The 16,113-nt window shown below is 43.0% G+C and overlaps 1 protein-coding gene across 1 annotated transcript in view; it reads right to left on the bottom strand.

Moving 5' to 3' along the window:
• Positions 1-204: 204 nt before the first annotated feature.
• The window catches only part of DLAT (dihydrolipoamide S-acetyltransferase), a 33,137-nt gene continuing 17,228 nt past the window's right edge, over positions 205-16,113 (bottom strand). Inside the window, exons 8-14 of the mRNA XM_056543396.1 lie at positions 15,091-15,158; positions 14,766-14,867; positions 6,542-6,649; positions 4,580-4,698; positions 4,340-4,502; positions 2,025-2,161; positions 205-713 (exon numbers count right to left, since the gene is read on the bottom strand). Of these exons, the coding sequence (XP_056399371.1) occupies positions 584-713; positions 2,025-2,161; positions 4,340-4,502; positions 4,580-4,698; positions 6,542-6,649; positions 14,766-14,867; positions 15,091-15,158 (827 nt within the window). The 3' untranslated portion in view covers positions 205-583. The remainder of the gene's footprint in view (positions 714-2,024; positions 2,162-4,339; positions 4,503-4,579; positions 4,699-6,541; positions 6,650-14,765; positions 14,868-15,090; positions 15,159-16,113) is intronic.

Raw genomic sequence — 16,113 nt, forward strand, 5'->3', positions numbered from 1 at the left:
GGGAGTTGTAGTTTTGCAACATCTGGAGGTCCGCAGGTTGGAGACCACTGCTCTCGCTGTTGCAAAACTACAACTCCCAGCATGCCTGTGGCTGTCCAGGCATGCTGGGAGTTGTAGTTTTGCAACAGCTGGATGCACACTGGTTGGGAAACACTGATCTAACGGTAACTGCTTAAAAATAATAAATCAACATGAAAACTTCAGTATTGTCTAAACAGACATTTATTCATCCATCCATTAACAAAATATGCAGACCTCATGTATATATTCAGAAGCTGAAGTACTCGACAGCTAGGATTTGATTTAAAACCATTTCAGGAAACATTGACCTCTGTAAGAAGACATTTAGGACACGGATGACCTTTACACCGCACAGTTCTCATAACCCATTACAGGAGTGGAGTACTGGTGATTTGTTCAGACTGAGGAATAAAAAGAGCCACATCACTAGGGTTTTCTTTTCCCCCCCCATTTGTTCGTTTAAATAAAAAAGTTATGCATGTTTACTGTGAGTGTTCTGAGAGAGTATATAAATAGTTGTATGAGCAGCGTAGAAGACCCAAGGAAGAGACGTTCCAGTGATCTAGAGCAGCATGGTGGTCGGCTTCTCCAGGAACTTTTTGAATTCAGCCAACCACTGAGCACCGACTGCTCCGTCCACCACACGGTGATCACAGCTCAATGTGACCGACATCATATTGGCAACATCAAACCTGCAAAATAAATCATTATGATATCAACGAGTAACTAAAAAAAACATTGGTCATTAGTGGAAGAATTGGCACTGTACATTGTTTTGCAGGGCACAGATATTCATTGATTCAAGGGGCACAGTGGCATAGTTAGGGGCGCAGTGTGTGGTAGTTTTATATTTAGGGGCGCAGTGTGTGGTAGTTTTATATTTAGGGGCGCAGTGTGTGGTAGCTTTATATTTAGGGGCGCAGTGTGTGGTAGCTTTATATTTAGGGGCGCAGTGTGTGGTAGTTTTATATTTAGGGGCGCAGTGTGTGGTAGTTTTATATTTAGGGGCGCAGTGTGTGGTAGCTTTATATTTAGGGGCGCAGTGTGTGGTAGCTTTATATTTAGGGGTGCAGTGTGTGGTAGTTTTATATTTAGGGGTGCAGTGTGTGGTAGTTTTATATTTAGGGGCGCAGTGTGTGGTAGTTTTATATTTAGGGGCGCAGTGTGTGGTAGCTTTATATTTAGGGGCGCAGTGTGTGGTAGCTTTATATTTAGGGGCGCAGTGTGTGGTAGTTTTACATTTAGGGGTGCAGTGTGTGGTAGTTTTATATTTAGGGGTGCAGTGTGTGGTAGTATAATTTAGAGGCGCAGTGTCCGGTAGTATAATTTAGAGGCGCAGTGTGCGGTAGTTTTATATTTAGGGGCGCAGTGTGTTGTAGTATTATATTTAGGGGCACAGTGAGTGATAGTTTTATATTTAGGGGCGCAGTGTGTGGTAGTATAATATTTAGGGGCGCAGTGTGTGGTAGTATAATATTTAAGGGCACAGTGTGTGGAAAAATATAGGCAAAAAGACTAGATAAATAATTTATTATGTGCCAGTTCCTAATTGGGGGGTGGGGGGTGCGACCTGGTCTTGAGATGGTTAATTGAAACCATGAGGCTGGGGACCCCCGCAATCTCGGTGCAGCCCCCGAAATCACGGTCACACCCCTAGTAACATCACGCCACACCCCCTCCATTTATTTCTATGGGAGGGGGCGTGACCGCCGTATACATGAATGGAGGGGGCGTGATGTTACTAGGGGGTGTGGCCGTGACGTCCCCGTCTCAGAGGCAGTGCCCGGCACAGAATGCTGGGGGATGCATTGAAATCGCGAGGGTCCCCAGCAGCGGGACCCCTATGATTATGCATCTTATCCCCTATCCTTAGCTGGAATAACCCTTTAAGCAAGGCGTCACATGGCAACATCTTCTTGCCACAGCAGAATCCCTGAAGGTCAAGTCACTGGTTACAACTATAAATCCTAAGCCAGTATCTCCCAGCCACATAACATTCTTACCCTCTCTCATTGTCTGCTGGTATTAGTCTGTTCTCCGACCCTCCCACAGCGAGGATACACGCCTGAGGTGGGTTTATGATAGCCGAGAAGTTCTTGATTCCATACATACCGAGGTTGGAGACAGTGAAAGTTCCACCCTGAAATATATAACAAGATCAGTAAATAGGCCGAATTATCAATGATTATTTCACAGTCAATTTATTGATGGGCTCTGTGCACTTGCCCTTGAGTTAAAGGGGTACTAAGGTGGAAAACTTTTTTTTTAACTGAACTGGTGCCAGAAAGTTAAACAGATTTTTAAATGACTTCTATTCAAAAATCTTAATCCTTCCAGTACTTATTAGCAGCTGTATGCTACAGAGGAAATTCTTTGATTTTTGAATTTCTTTTTTTTCTTGTCCACAGTGCTCTCTGCTGACACCTCTATGAGGTTTACGATGTGGATTTTCTCCTGCTCTGGACAGTTCCTGATATGGGCATCAGGTGTCAGCAGAGAGCACTGTGGACAAGACAAAAAAGAAACTCAAAGAGCAAAGAATTTCCTCTGTAGCAAACAGCTGCTAAAAAGTACTGTAAGGGTAAAGATTTTTTAATAGAAGTAATTTACAAATCTGTCTAAAATTTCTGGCACCAGTTGATTTAAAAAAAAAAAAAAAAAAAAAAAAAAAAAAAAAAAAAGTTTCCACCGGAGTACACCTTTAACACTACAGATGCCATGGGGTTTTGCTCTGCTTCACCATTGGTGCTTTAAAGGGGTTCTCCGGTGCTTAGACATCTTATCCCCTATCCAAAGGATAGGGGATAATATGCCTGATCGCGGGAGTCCCGCCGCTGGGGACCCCCGTGATCTTGCACGCGGCGCCCCATTTGTAATCAGTCCCCGAAGCATGTTCGCTCCGGGTCCGATTACCGGCGACCACAGGGCCGGCGGCGTGTGACGTCACGCCTCTGCCCCCTTGTGACGTCACGCTCCGCCCCTCAATGCAAGCCTATGGGATGGGGCGTGATAGCTGTCACGCCCCCTCCCATAGGCTTGCATTGAGGGGCGGAACACGCTCCGGATACTGATTATAAACGGGGTGCCGCGTGCAAGATCACGGGGGGTCCCCAGCGGCGGGACTCCCGCGATCAGGCCCCGGAGAACCCCTTTAAAACGCAGAAGCTCTATGTAGTGCAGCCTCAGGCTTTAGGCATGTAACCTGAAGCAATCACATCAACATGGAAGATCTTAAAAGTAAGCCTACTTCCATTACAGGTGAAACCTTTGAGTCTTAGTGTAAAATTCAGCACTGGCCATTCATTAACCATGTGTGTAATAGGGAGGGCTTCGGAGTAAAACAGGATCGGAACAAGGGGAGCAGGACAACGGAGCCTCCAGGTGAGTACCTTCATTGAGCCAGCGTGCAACGCGTTCCATGCTGGATCAATAAAGTTACTCACCTGAAGGCTCCGTTGTCCTGCAAATCTTGGTCCGATCAGCGCCGGATGATCCTGTTGTACTCCGAAGTCCTCCCTGATATACACATTTCTATACAGGACGGCTGCAGATGGCTGTACATTGTTGTGTATGTTACACAACCAACTTTGGTAAGCGGCTGTCTTCCTCTTCCCCTGGCGGGTTTACTTTGAGTCCTGCATATAAGAACGCCTTCTCCCCCTTCCTTCGTCTCACATTCATTAACCATATATACATAAGGCTGGGTTCACACCAAGTTTTTGCAATACAGTTCCTGCATCAGGTTTTTGATTTTAAAAAACTGATTCCTCAAAACCTGACTAAAACTGTATCAAAACGTGTGTACAAATTTTTATCCAGTTTTTATATGGTTTGAAAAAATGATGTCCGCTTGCATCCGTTTTTTTTTAAGAAAAAAAAAACGTATACGTTTTTAACTCTTCATTCCATTATGAATAAAGTTTCACTTGTTTGATTGAAATTCCAAGAAAAGAACTGAGGAAAGTCAAAAACTGTGTAGTGAAAACCGGATGGAACCGTACACACATACGGTTCTGTATGGTTCCCATTGACTCCCATGTTAAAAACAAAAAAACTTATAAGTTTCAATATGGTTTTTCACCCAGACCAAAACCCCTGGTAAGCTACAGTTTTGGGTAAGGGGGGAAAAAAAACCTGACAAAACCGTACAGGATGTAAAAGGGAAACAACCTGCTGCATCGTTTGGCATACGGTTTTCAATGGAGAGTCAATGCATACGGTTTTCAATACGGTTCCGTACGGTTTTCAAATTGAAAACTTATACGGGAACTGTATTGCAAAAACGTGGTGTGAACCCAGCCTAAGACTAGGAACATACCTGAAACTCATGGGGCTTTAGTTTGCCCTCTCGTGCACGTGTAGCTAAGGACCCCACATCTTTGCTGATTGATACAAGGCCCTTTATGTGCGCATTGAAGACTATAGGGGTTATGAGCCCGGCTGGGGTGCTGACTGCCACACTGACGTCCACCACATGGTTTCTAAAAAGAAGGACAATTACAGATTAGACACGTAAAACCATCCTGCCCTACTGACCCGCTGGACTTCTCCTACTTACTGTCTAATAACAGTGTCCATCCAGGACGAGTTTGCTTCAGGCACTTTCAGACATGATAAAGCTGAAGCCTTAATAATGAAATCATTGACCGAGAGCTTAATATTGTCAGACTTCACAACCTGCAAAACAAGAACATATAGAAAGCCATCAATGGTCGGTTATGGAACAACCTTCACTTCAATGCACCGCAACCTGTTGTGAAACTCCCAGCACGCCCCACTAAAGCGGTATCTAGGAGGGTTCCATAAACATATGCTGTTCCCAGTACAGTGGTCCCTCAACATACCATGGTAATCCGTTCCAAATGAACCATCGTTAGTTGAAACCATCGTATGTTGAGGGATCCGTGCAATGTAAAGTATAGGACAGTGGTCTACAACCTGCAGACCTCCAGATGTTGCAAAACTACAACTCCCGGCATGCCCGGACAGCCGTTGGCTGTCCGGGCATGCCGGGAGTTGTAGTTTTGCAACATCTGGAGGTCCGCAGGTTGAAGACCACTGTTATAGGAGGTTATACAGTACTCACCTGTCCCCGCCGCGCACCGCTGCCCTGGATGTCGCCCTCCATCGCTGCCGCAGCGTCCACGGACCGTCTCTGCTGCGGCTCTTCATCGCCGTCATCACGTCGCTGCGCACGCCGCCCCTATTGGATGACGGGACCGCGTAAGCGACGATGTGATGACGACGATGGAGAGCGCCGGCGATGCAGGGGATCCTGAAGAGGACGGTCCAGAGCGCCGGTACAGGTGTGTGACACCCACCGGACCACCGTAAACGGCTATCGGGTGGCAGCTGAAGCAGTCTGCGCTGCCGGATAGCCGTTTATGCGATGGCCACAGCATACAAAAGCATCGTATGTTGATGCTGCCTTCAACATGCGATGGCTTCTGAGAGGCCATCGCATGTTGAAATTATCGTATGTCGGGGCCATCGTAAGTCGGGGGGTACAAGCGGGAAACGTTTTGGCGAGTTCAAATATAACAGACTGTTTCTGCTGCAAATCTCACCAATTTTATTTTAATAGTTCAGACATTTACGCACACAACAATACCGCATGTTTTTATTTGATTTATTTAAAAAATAGGAAGGGGGTGGGGGGGGCGGAATTCAAACTTTTATTAGGGAAGTGGTTAATTCACATTTATTAATATATATTTTTTTCACAATTTTTTAGTCCCCATAGGGGATTATTACATGCAGTCCAACAATTGCATACACTGAACAATGCTATGCCATAGCAACATTAATCACTGTTATCGGCGCTCCATTATTGCAGCCTGCAATGGCTTCCTGGAGCATAGGAGCAACGATTGAACGGCAGGGAAGCAAGTAAAAGACTTACAATCAGCTACCCTGTTCAGAGTAATTTTTGGGACTTTTAGATGCCCCGATTAACTGTGATGATGGGCATTGGCCCGATTGGTGAGGTCTGGCATTAGCCACGGGTCCTGGATGCTGATAGCAGCCAGGACATCCTGCTATGACGTGCACTCGGCTCCTGAGCATGCTTCATGGAACAGCAGCAGGTGCAGAACGTTCATGTGTGCACTACATCCTAAAGGGGTTAAGGGGGTAGAGAGAGATGCTTTACAGCAAGACCCAAGGACATAAACAACCATAGTCAGGAGCTGTCCCATTCAGATAACAAGGAAATGTGTCTGGGTGCGCTCTGTGACCTCCCGGTGGTTATTCCACAGGGAGGAGGGAGGCTGAGCTGTGAACAATAGCTATTATCTTCTCTATTTACTGGTGTCACGTTCTTCTGTAGCCTGCACCCTCCTTCTCATCATTATCAGACAAAATTGCAAGATTTCAGTACTATTTTATGATATATAGATAGATAGATAGATAGATAGTAAAATGGAAAATAAGGGGAAAAAAATAAAAATCTTTAAAAAAGTTTGATGTAAAACTAGGTCATTTTCTCATAATACGTTCCCTGTAAAACAGTCATCCTTACCTCGTTTAACTCTTTCCTTAACGTTAGTATTTCTCCCATGTTGATGTCGATGGAGAGATAGTAATGAGGTATCGTCTGTTTGGACTGCATGAGGCGCTGGGCAATCACCTGCAAAAAAGACCAAAGAAGATGTAACAGAAGACAGTGATATTGTCTAATTACTGCAGGGTTTATATTATTGTGGATGGTCAAACCAAGACCCTTCTATCTCCGCTACCACAACACGGCCCATAGTGCTGATCTTAGTAACACTGACTTCTATATACAGGGCACAACATTTTCAAACATAAAATTCAAGTATAAAAGTTTGTGTCTGTAACCCCATTTTAAGGTCCATCTTCACCCAAACTTATTACTATTTTTTTCTAAATCAACTGGTTCCAGAAAGTTAAATAGATTTGTAAATTACTTCTATTTAACCCCTTAAGGACTCCGAGTTTTTCAGTTTTTGCACTTTCGTTTTTTCCTCCTTACCTTTTAAAAATCATAACCCTTTCAATTTTCCACCTAAAAATCCATATTATGGCTTATTTTTTGCGTCGCCAATTCTACTTTCCAGTGACATTAGTCATTTTACTAAAAAATGCACGGCGAAACGGAAAAAAAAAATCATTGTGCGACAAAATCGAAGAAAAAACACCATTTTGTAACTTTTGGGGGCTTCCGTTTCTACGCAGTGCATATTTTGGTAAAAATGACACCTTATCATTATTCTGTAGGTTCATACAGTTAAAATGATACCCTATTTATATAGGTTTGATTTTGTCGCACTTCTGGAAAAAAAATCATAACTACATGCAGGAAAATTTATACGTTTAAAAATGTCATCTTCTGACCCCTATAACTTTTTTATTTTTCCACGTACGGGGCGGTATGAGGACTCATTTTTTGCGCCGTGATCTGAAGTTTTTATCGGTATGATTTTTGTTTTGATCGGACTTTTTGATCACTTTTTATTCATTTTTTAATGGTATAAAAAGGTGACCAAAAATGCGCTTTTTTTGGACTTTGGAATTTTTTTGCGCGTACGCCATTGACCATACGGTTTAATTAATTATATATTTTTATAGTTCGGACATTTACGCACGCGGTGATACCACATATGTTTATTTTTACACTGTTTTATTTTTTTTATGGGAAAAGGGGGGTGATTCAAACTTTTATTAGGGAAGGGGTTAAATGACCTTTATTAACACTTTTTTTTTACATTTTTTGCAGTGTTATAGGTCCCATAGGGACCTATAACACTGCACACACTGATCTCCTATGCTGATCACTGGCGTGTATTAACACGCCTGTGATCAGTGTTATCGGCGCTTGACTGCTCCTGCCTGGATCTCAGGCACGGAGCAGTCATTCGTCGATCGGACACCGAGGAGGCAGGTAAGAGCCCTCCCGGTGTCCGATCAGCTGTTCGGGACGCTGCGATTTCACCACGGCGGTCCTGAACAGCCCGACTGAGCAGCCGGGTCACTTTCACTTTAGAAGCGGCGGTCAGCTTTGACCGCCGCTTCTAAAGGGTTAATACCACACATCGCCGATCGTTGATGAGCGCCGGGACCGACGCGATATGATGCGGGATCGCGGCGCGATCCCGCTTCATATCGCGGGAGTCGGCGCAGGACGTAAATATACGTCATGCGTCGTTAAGGGGTTAAAAATCTTATTCCTTCCAGTACTTATCAGCCGCTGTATACTACTAAGGAAGTTATTTTCATTTTTTTTTTTTTTATTTCCTTTCTGTCTGACCACAGTGCTCTCTACTGACACCTCTGTCCATGTCAGAAACTGTCCAGAGTAAAAGCAAATTCCCATAGCAAACCTCTCCTGCTCTGGACAGAGGTGCCAGCAGAGAGCACTGTGGTCAGACAAAGGAAATTCAAAAAGGAAAGAACTTACTCTGTAGTATACAGCAGCTGATAAGTACTGGAAGGATTGGGATTTTTTAATGTTTTCCAGTAGAGTACCCCTTTAACCCCTTAAGGACGCAGGACGTAAATGTACGTCCTGGTGAGGTGGTACTTAACGCACCAGGACGTACATTTACGTCCTGTGCATAACCGCGGGCATCGAAGCGATGCCCGTGTCATGCGCGGCTGATCCCGGCTGCTGATCGCAGCCAGGTACCCGCCGGCAATGGCCGACGCCCGCGATCTCGCGGGCGTCCGCCATTAACCCCTCAGGTGCCGGGATCAATACAGATCCCGGCATCTGCGGCAGTTCGCGATTTAAATGAACGATCGGATGGCCCGCAGCGCTGCTGCGGGGATCCGATCATTCAGAACGCCGCACGGAGTTCCCCTCACCTTCCTCCGTCCAGCTCCCGGCGTCTCCTGCTCTGGTCTGAGATCGAGCAGACCAGAGCAGAAGATGACCGATAATACTGATCTGTTCTATGTCCTATACATAGAACAGATCAGTATTAGCAATCATGGTATTGCTATGAATAGTCCCCTATGGGGACTATTCAAGTGTAAAAAAAAAAATGTAAAAAAAATGTAAAAGTAAAAAAAAAAGTGAAAAATCCCCTCCTCCAATAAAAAAGTAAAACGTCAGTTTTTTCCTATTTTACCCCCAAAAAGCGTAAAAAACATTTTTTATAGACATATTTGGTATCGCCGCGTGCGTAAATGTCCAAACTATTAAAATAAAATGTTAATGATCCCGTATGGTGAACGGCGTGAACGAAAAAAAAAAAAAAAAAAAAAAAAAAAAAAGCCACAATTCCTACTTTTTTAATACATTTTATTAAAAAAAACAATTATAAAAAATGTATTAAAAGTTTTTATATGCAAATGTGGTATCAAAAAAAAGTACAGATCATGGCGCAAAAAATGAGCCCCCATACCGCCACTTATACGGAAAAATAAAAAAAAGTTAGAGGTCATCAAAATAAAGGGATTATAAACGTACTAATTTGGTTAAAAAGTTTGTGATTTTTTTTAAGCGCAACAAGAATAGAAAAGTATGTAATAATGGGTATCATTTTAATCGTATTGGCCCTCAGAATAAAGAACACACGTCATTTTTACCATAAATTGTACGGCGTGAAAACGAAACCTTCCAAAATTAGCAAAATTGCGTTTTTCGTTTTAATTTCCCCACAAAAATAGTGTTTTTTGGTTGCGCCATACATTTTATGATATAATGAGTGATGTCATTACAAAGGACAACTGGTCGCGCAAAAAACAAGTCCTCATACTAGTCTGTGGATGAAAATATAAAAGAGTTATGATTTTTAGAAGGCGAGGAGGAAAAAATGAAAACGTAAAAATTAAATTGTCTGAGTCCTTAAGGCCAAAATGGGCTGAGTCCTTAAGGGGTATTCCAGGAAGGAAAAAAAAAAAAAGTTTTTAAATCAACTGGCTCCAGAAAGTTAAACAGATTTGTAAATTACTTGTATTAAAATAAAAAATCTTAATCCTTCTAATAATTATCAGCTGCTGAAGTTGAGTTGTTCTTTTCTGTCTGGCAACAGTGCTCTCTGCTGACATCTCTGCTTGTCTCGGGAACTGCACAGAGTAGAAGAGGTTTGCTATGGGGATTTGCTTCTACTCTGGACAGTTCCCGAGACAGGTGTCATCAGAGAGCACTTAGACAGAAAAGTACAACTCCACTTCAGCAGCTCATAAGTACTGAAAGGATTAAGATTTTTTTAATAGGAGTAATTTACAAATCTGTTTACCTTTCTGGAGCCAGTTGAATGAATATTTTATAATATATATATATATATATATATATATATTTTATATAATATATATATATATTATATAACATTTTCCTGGATAACCCCTTTAACACGAGATAAATAAAGGCCAAAACAGATTTTTTTAATGTTTTTTTTTTTTTAAGCCATTAAAAGGGTACTCCGCTGTACAGCGTTTGGAACAAACTGTTCTGAATGCTGGAGCCGGAAGCTTTTGATGTCATAGCCCCCCTCATGACGTCACACCCTGCCCCCTCAATGCAAGTCTATGGGAGGGGGCATAGACTTGCATTGAGGGAGTGGGGCGTGATGTCATGAGGGGGCGGAGCTATGACGTCACTAGCTCCTGGCGCCGGCTCCAGCGTTCGGAACAGTTTGTTCCAAACATTGAGCAGTGGAGTACCCCTTTAAAAAAAGAGGGAAACTAATATAATAGGACTATCTATCGCCACATAGATTTCTTACAGCATTATGGGGGAGATTTATCAAAACCTGTCCAGAGGAAAAATGGTCCAGTTGCCCATAGCAACCAATCAGATTGCTTCTTTCATTTTTCACAGGCCTTCCTAAAAATTAAAGAAGCGATCTGATTGGTTGCTATGGGCAACTGGGCAAGTTTTCCTCTGCACTGGTTTTGATAAATCTCCCCCCCATGTGCTCCAAATCTGCTCTTCATACTTAAAAGTGCATCAGTCAGCCCTATATCATGCTCAGAGCTGTAGACATACACATATAGCTGAAAGAGATCAAGCAAATGATAACTGTCTCTCAGCCAATGGCTGTTTTCAAATATATAAAAGCCTGTTTTCTTTCAAAGCTCAAGAGTCAGAGAGGTCATGCTGAGCTGCATAGCTGCATGCGTGTATGCCTTCTCCCTCCCCCACCCCGCCCTGCATGATTGCTGTACAGGGTTTGGCTTCACTGCTCATGATATAGAGCTAACAAAATTTATTTAACCCCAGGATTCAGGGATTTTTAATTTTGCACTTAGTTTTTTTTTAGGGATGTCCCGATACCATTTATTCTAAAAAAGTTTTTAAAGTACTCGCCAATACCAATTACAGATACTTTTTTCAATGTCCTGTGACAGGATTTGTGTTTTTTTTTTTTTTATGGGAAATAGGGTGTTTTTTTATTTAGTTTTTCTTAGAGGAAGAGCTTTTTTTTATATAATTTAAAAAAAAATGTTTTTTACTTTGGAAAAGGGGGGTGATTCAAACTTTATTAATTAGAGAAGGGGTTAATTAGGGAAGGGGTTAGTTCCCATTTATTTTTTTATTTTTCTTACACTTTTCTGCAATCTTTTAGTTCCAATAAGGGACTATTGCATGCACTGATCAATGGTATAGCATTGCTCAGTGTTATTGGCACTTCATTACTACTGCCTGCAGTATAGAAGCAACCATTAGACGGCACGCAGCACAGTAAGGGACCTTCTGCCACCTTCTCAGATGATCGGGACACCGCAATTTCACAGCTTAGATCCCGATCAGCATCCCTAACTGGCAGTTCATTTCAGGACATTTAGACTAAAGGGTTAATGCCGGACATAACTGCGATCGGCGATGTTTGGCATTAGCCACAGGACCTGGCTATGATGCACGCTCAGCTGCTGAGCGTGCTGCATAGTTCGGTAGCGTGCACAGGGTACAAGTACTCATGCAAATATTTAGTATCGGTCCCAATTAGAGATGAGCAAACGTACAGTAAATTCGATTCATCACGAACTTCTCGGCTCGGCAGTTGATGACTTATCCTGCATAAATTAGTTCAGCTTTCAGGTGCTCCGGTGGGCTGGAAAAGGTGGATACAGTCCTAGGAGACTCTTTCCTAGGAATGTATCCACCTTTTCCAGCCCACCGGAGCACCGGAAAGCTGAACTAATTTATGCAGGAAAAGTCAGCAACCGCCAAGCCGAGAAGTTTGTGACGAATCGAATTTACTGTAAGTTCGCTCATCTCTAGTCCCAATACAGATACCAGTATCTATTCGGTACATCCCTATTTATTTCCTCCTTACCTTCTAAAAATCATAACATTTTCAACTTTCCACCTAAAGACCCACACAAGGGCTTGATTTTGTGCCACCAATTTTACTTTGTAATGAAATCAATCATTTGATCAAAATCAATAGCGAAACCAAAAAATATATTTGTGGGGAAAAAAAAAAAGAGAAAACATTTTGTAATTTTGGGGGCTTCCATTTCTACGCAGTGCATTTTCAATAAAAATGGCACCTTATCTTTATTCAGTAGGTCCATACTAGGGATCGACCGATTATCAGTTTGGCCAATATTATCGTCCGATATTCACGATTTTGGACAATATTGGTATCGGCAATTACCTCACCGATATGTCGATAATGTCCCACCCCTCCGGCCAAAGACCGCCGCCGCCACTGCCTTCCCCATCCCCAGTTTTATAATTACCTGTTCCCGGGGTCGGCGCTACTCCTGGCTCCTGCAGCGGCCACCGGAGCCAGAAGTAGCGCAGACCCCGGGAACAGGTAATTATAAAACCGAGGATGGGGGAGGCAGAGGGGCAGCAGCGGTGTTGGTGGTCGGACTAGGGAGGACCCCAGGACAGGCAGGGGGAGAGAGGCGGGCCGCGGCGGCGGTCTCTGGCCCCGCAAAAGCCACTGCAGTTCATCGATTTAAAGTGCCCGCTTTAAATCATTAATCTGCAGTGACTTCTGCGGGGCCGGGTGGGTGGCAGCTCAAATAGCTGATAGCTGATGATAACTTATACCCATATTCCGGTATAAGTTATCAGCTATTTGCCTGAAAGGTCACAGGTTATCGGTATCGGCCCTAAAAAAAAAAAAAAAAATTTTTAATTTAAAAATTTATAAATCGGTCGATCCCTAGTCCATACGATAACAATCCCAAAATTATATAGGTTTAATTTTGTTTTAAATTGTCCTCTTCTGACCCCTATAACTTTTTTTTATTTTTTTGTATATGGAGCTGTGTAAGGGCTCATTTTTTGTGCTGTGATCTGTAGTTTTTATTCGTACCATTTTTGTCGTGATGGGACTTTGATAGTTTTTTTTTATAATTTTTTTTCATAGTATATGAAGTGATCAAAAATGTGCAATTCTGGACTTTGGTATTTATTTTTATGTATAAGCCATTGACCGTGCAGTTTAAATAACATTTTATTTTTATAGTTCGGACATTTAGGCATGCAGCGATACCACATATATTTATTTTTGGTTACATAATTTTTTTAGATGGGTAAAGGCGGGTTTTGTTAACAATTATTTTGTCCCATTATGGGACTATTACATGAAATTTTCTGATTGCATATAATGTTCAATGCTGTTCCACTGTGTTACTGGCGATCCACTGCACCATCCTATCATGGCTGACTGGAGGATTGGAGTGCTGACCAGATGGCGGGGAGGCAGGTAAGGGCTCTCCTACCATCCTATCAGCTTATCGGGCCACCGTAATTTCACAGTAGTGGTCCCGAACAGCCTAAATGAGCATCCGGGATAAGTTTTTTTTTTACATTTTAGATACCACAATCAACTTTGATCACGGCATGTAAAGAGTTAATGCTGGGCATCACCCAGATTAACCATGACGCACGCATGAATATTAGGTAATGGGCGAGACTATACAATCAGGGGGTGCCTAAGTTTTACAGGGTATGTATCCCTAATACACACCCCCTAACTATTAACTCCCATTACTAAAATGAAGTTTACGCCCATCTGACTGATTCACTGAATTGCCAGACAAACTCTAAACCCACATATCTTGGGAATGGGAAGGCGTATCAAGAAACTGTAAAAAAGGTGTGTGATCAGAGCCCCCAAAGCTATTTATTAATAATGTATTCATTGTTAAGGGGTTCGGCACAGGTCCTCTAAGTATGAGCAAGAAGCTGCAACCATACAGTCACGTTATAGAGCAGAATCTTTAGTCATATAAACTGTTCAAACCATAAACTGTTCAAACGATACAAAATCAAGAATACAAACCAAGGATGCATCTGCTACATGAAGACAAGACCCGATCCACATGCAGTCATCTACGAGTGCATTATTTTTCCAGGAATACTGCCGCTTGACAACATGAAGCAGCAGCAACAGAGAAATGCACTCTTAAAGGGGTACTCTGCTGCTAGTAATCTTATCCCTTATCCAAAGCATAGGGGATAAGATGTCTGATCGCGAGGGTCCCGCTGCTGAGGGCCCCCGCTATCTCCCGCAGCACACAGCGATCTAAACAAAAGCAGGGTTCCTGCGGCACTGGTCTTGTCATCACGGCCACGCCCCTCGTGATGACAAGCCACACCCCCTCCATTCATGTCTATGGGAGGGGGCGTGTACCGACAAGCCCCCTCCTATAGACATGAATGGAGTGGGCGAGGCATGACGTCACGATCACGGCATCCGGCTCTGAGCCCTCTGAACAAAATGTTCAGAACGTTGGAGCACTGGAGTACCCCTTTAAGCTCCCAAAGTCATAGTGGAATATCAATGACTATACAAATAAGGATTTGATCTTACCTTCCTAATATTGCTAATGGGGATATCTGTAAAAACTCCAGTAGGTACAGCCGCCACAGCTGGAGATGCGGCTGCCGGAGCTGGGGCAGCTGCAGCCGGAGCCTAATAGCATAAAAAAAATCAGACACTAGTTAGCATAATAAAACAAACATTAAAAAAAGCCTTAAAAAGAAGTGTATTGCTGGGAGACTATATATGCTATAGCTTTAAACATTGAGTTTATGTGGGATGGTCACAGTGGATATGTCATGTAGATTTATGTATTATAACTATTATTCTGCATGAGACTAAAAACAGAGGGGTTCAATAACCAAGGGATACTTACAGGAACAGCCTTGGGAGGAACAAAAGATTCAATATCTTTCTTTGTAATTCTTCCGTCCGGCCCAGAACCTGCAATATTACCAGATAACCAAACTTTAGGCCAGTAGCAGATACAGCACAGCTAATATGAAGGAATGAAATCATGTGAGTAAAAGTCATCTCTCTATGAAGCTAGCCGAGTACCTTGCATGGCCTGGAGAAAGCTCTCTCTCTACTTCACCAGACAGATAACATCTTCAGGAGACTGAAAGATGGGGGGCGCTAGTGGGAGTACTGTGATCCCTGCACTGTGTACCGCTTGCCTCACAGCTTTCCCAGTCTGCTAAAGAGATTAATTGTCTGATAATGCAGCCATGTTGGAGCTCTTCAGGAGACAGGGAAAGCTGGGTGGAAAGCGGTACACTGTTAAGAGCTCAGTACTTCCCCCATCGTCTGAAGAGAATATCCTGGTAAAGCAGCTATATTGTAGCTCTTCAGTAGACTGGAAAAGCTAGGGGGCTTTCCTAGTCTCCTGAATCCCCAGAGGTGATAGGCTGCTCGTCCTCCCTGCACTCCTCCGCTGCCATGCACTCTCCCTGCCCCTGGACTGATGTGTTCTCTCCCCCTCACTCTTCTCTCAGCCCGCAATAAATCTTCTGTCCCCTGCCCACCCCATCATTTTTTCTGTCTCCAGACTAAGTATTCCCTTTACCTGCCTGCTAGACAGTTAAATCATACTTAATCATGAGGTTGGTTCGGCAGCAGAATGTTTAAAACTCCTGGGAAATCTCTGCAGATTGAGAGTAACATGATCAGGAGATGTACCGGAAATGCTATAGACATGCATGGAAAATCTGACTGCATTGCTCTCAGGCTGCAAAGAAGTCTTTAAACTGTACTAGATTTTTCTTTGACATAAAAAATATACAAAATATTCACCAAGTTTATTGGAAATACATCCACACTTTTGTTTATACATATATCACACACACACACACACACACACACACATTTAAGTGCTTGTCGTCAAAAATATACCAGAAGA

The sequence above is a fragment of the Hyla sarda genome, chromosome 10 (genome assembly GCF_029499605.1).
Source record: "Hyla sarda isolate aHylSar1 chromosome 10, aHylSar1.hap1, whole genome shotgun sequence".
NCBI lineage: Eukaryota > Metazoa > Chordata > Amphibia > Anura > Hylidae > Hyla > Hyla sarda.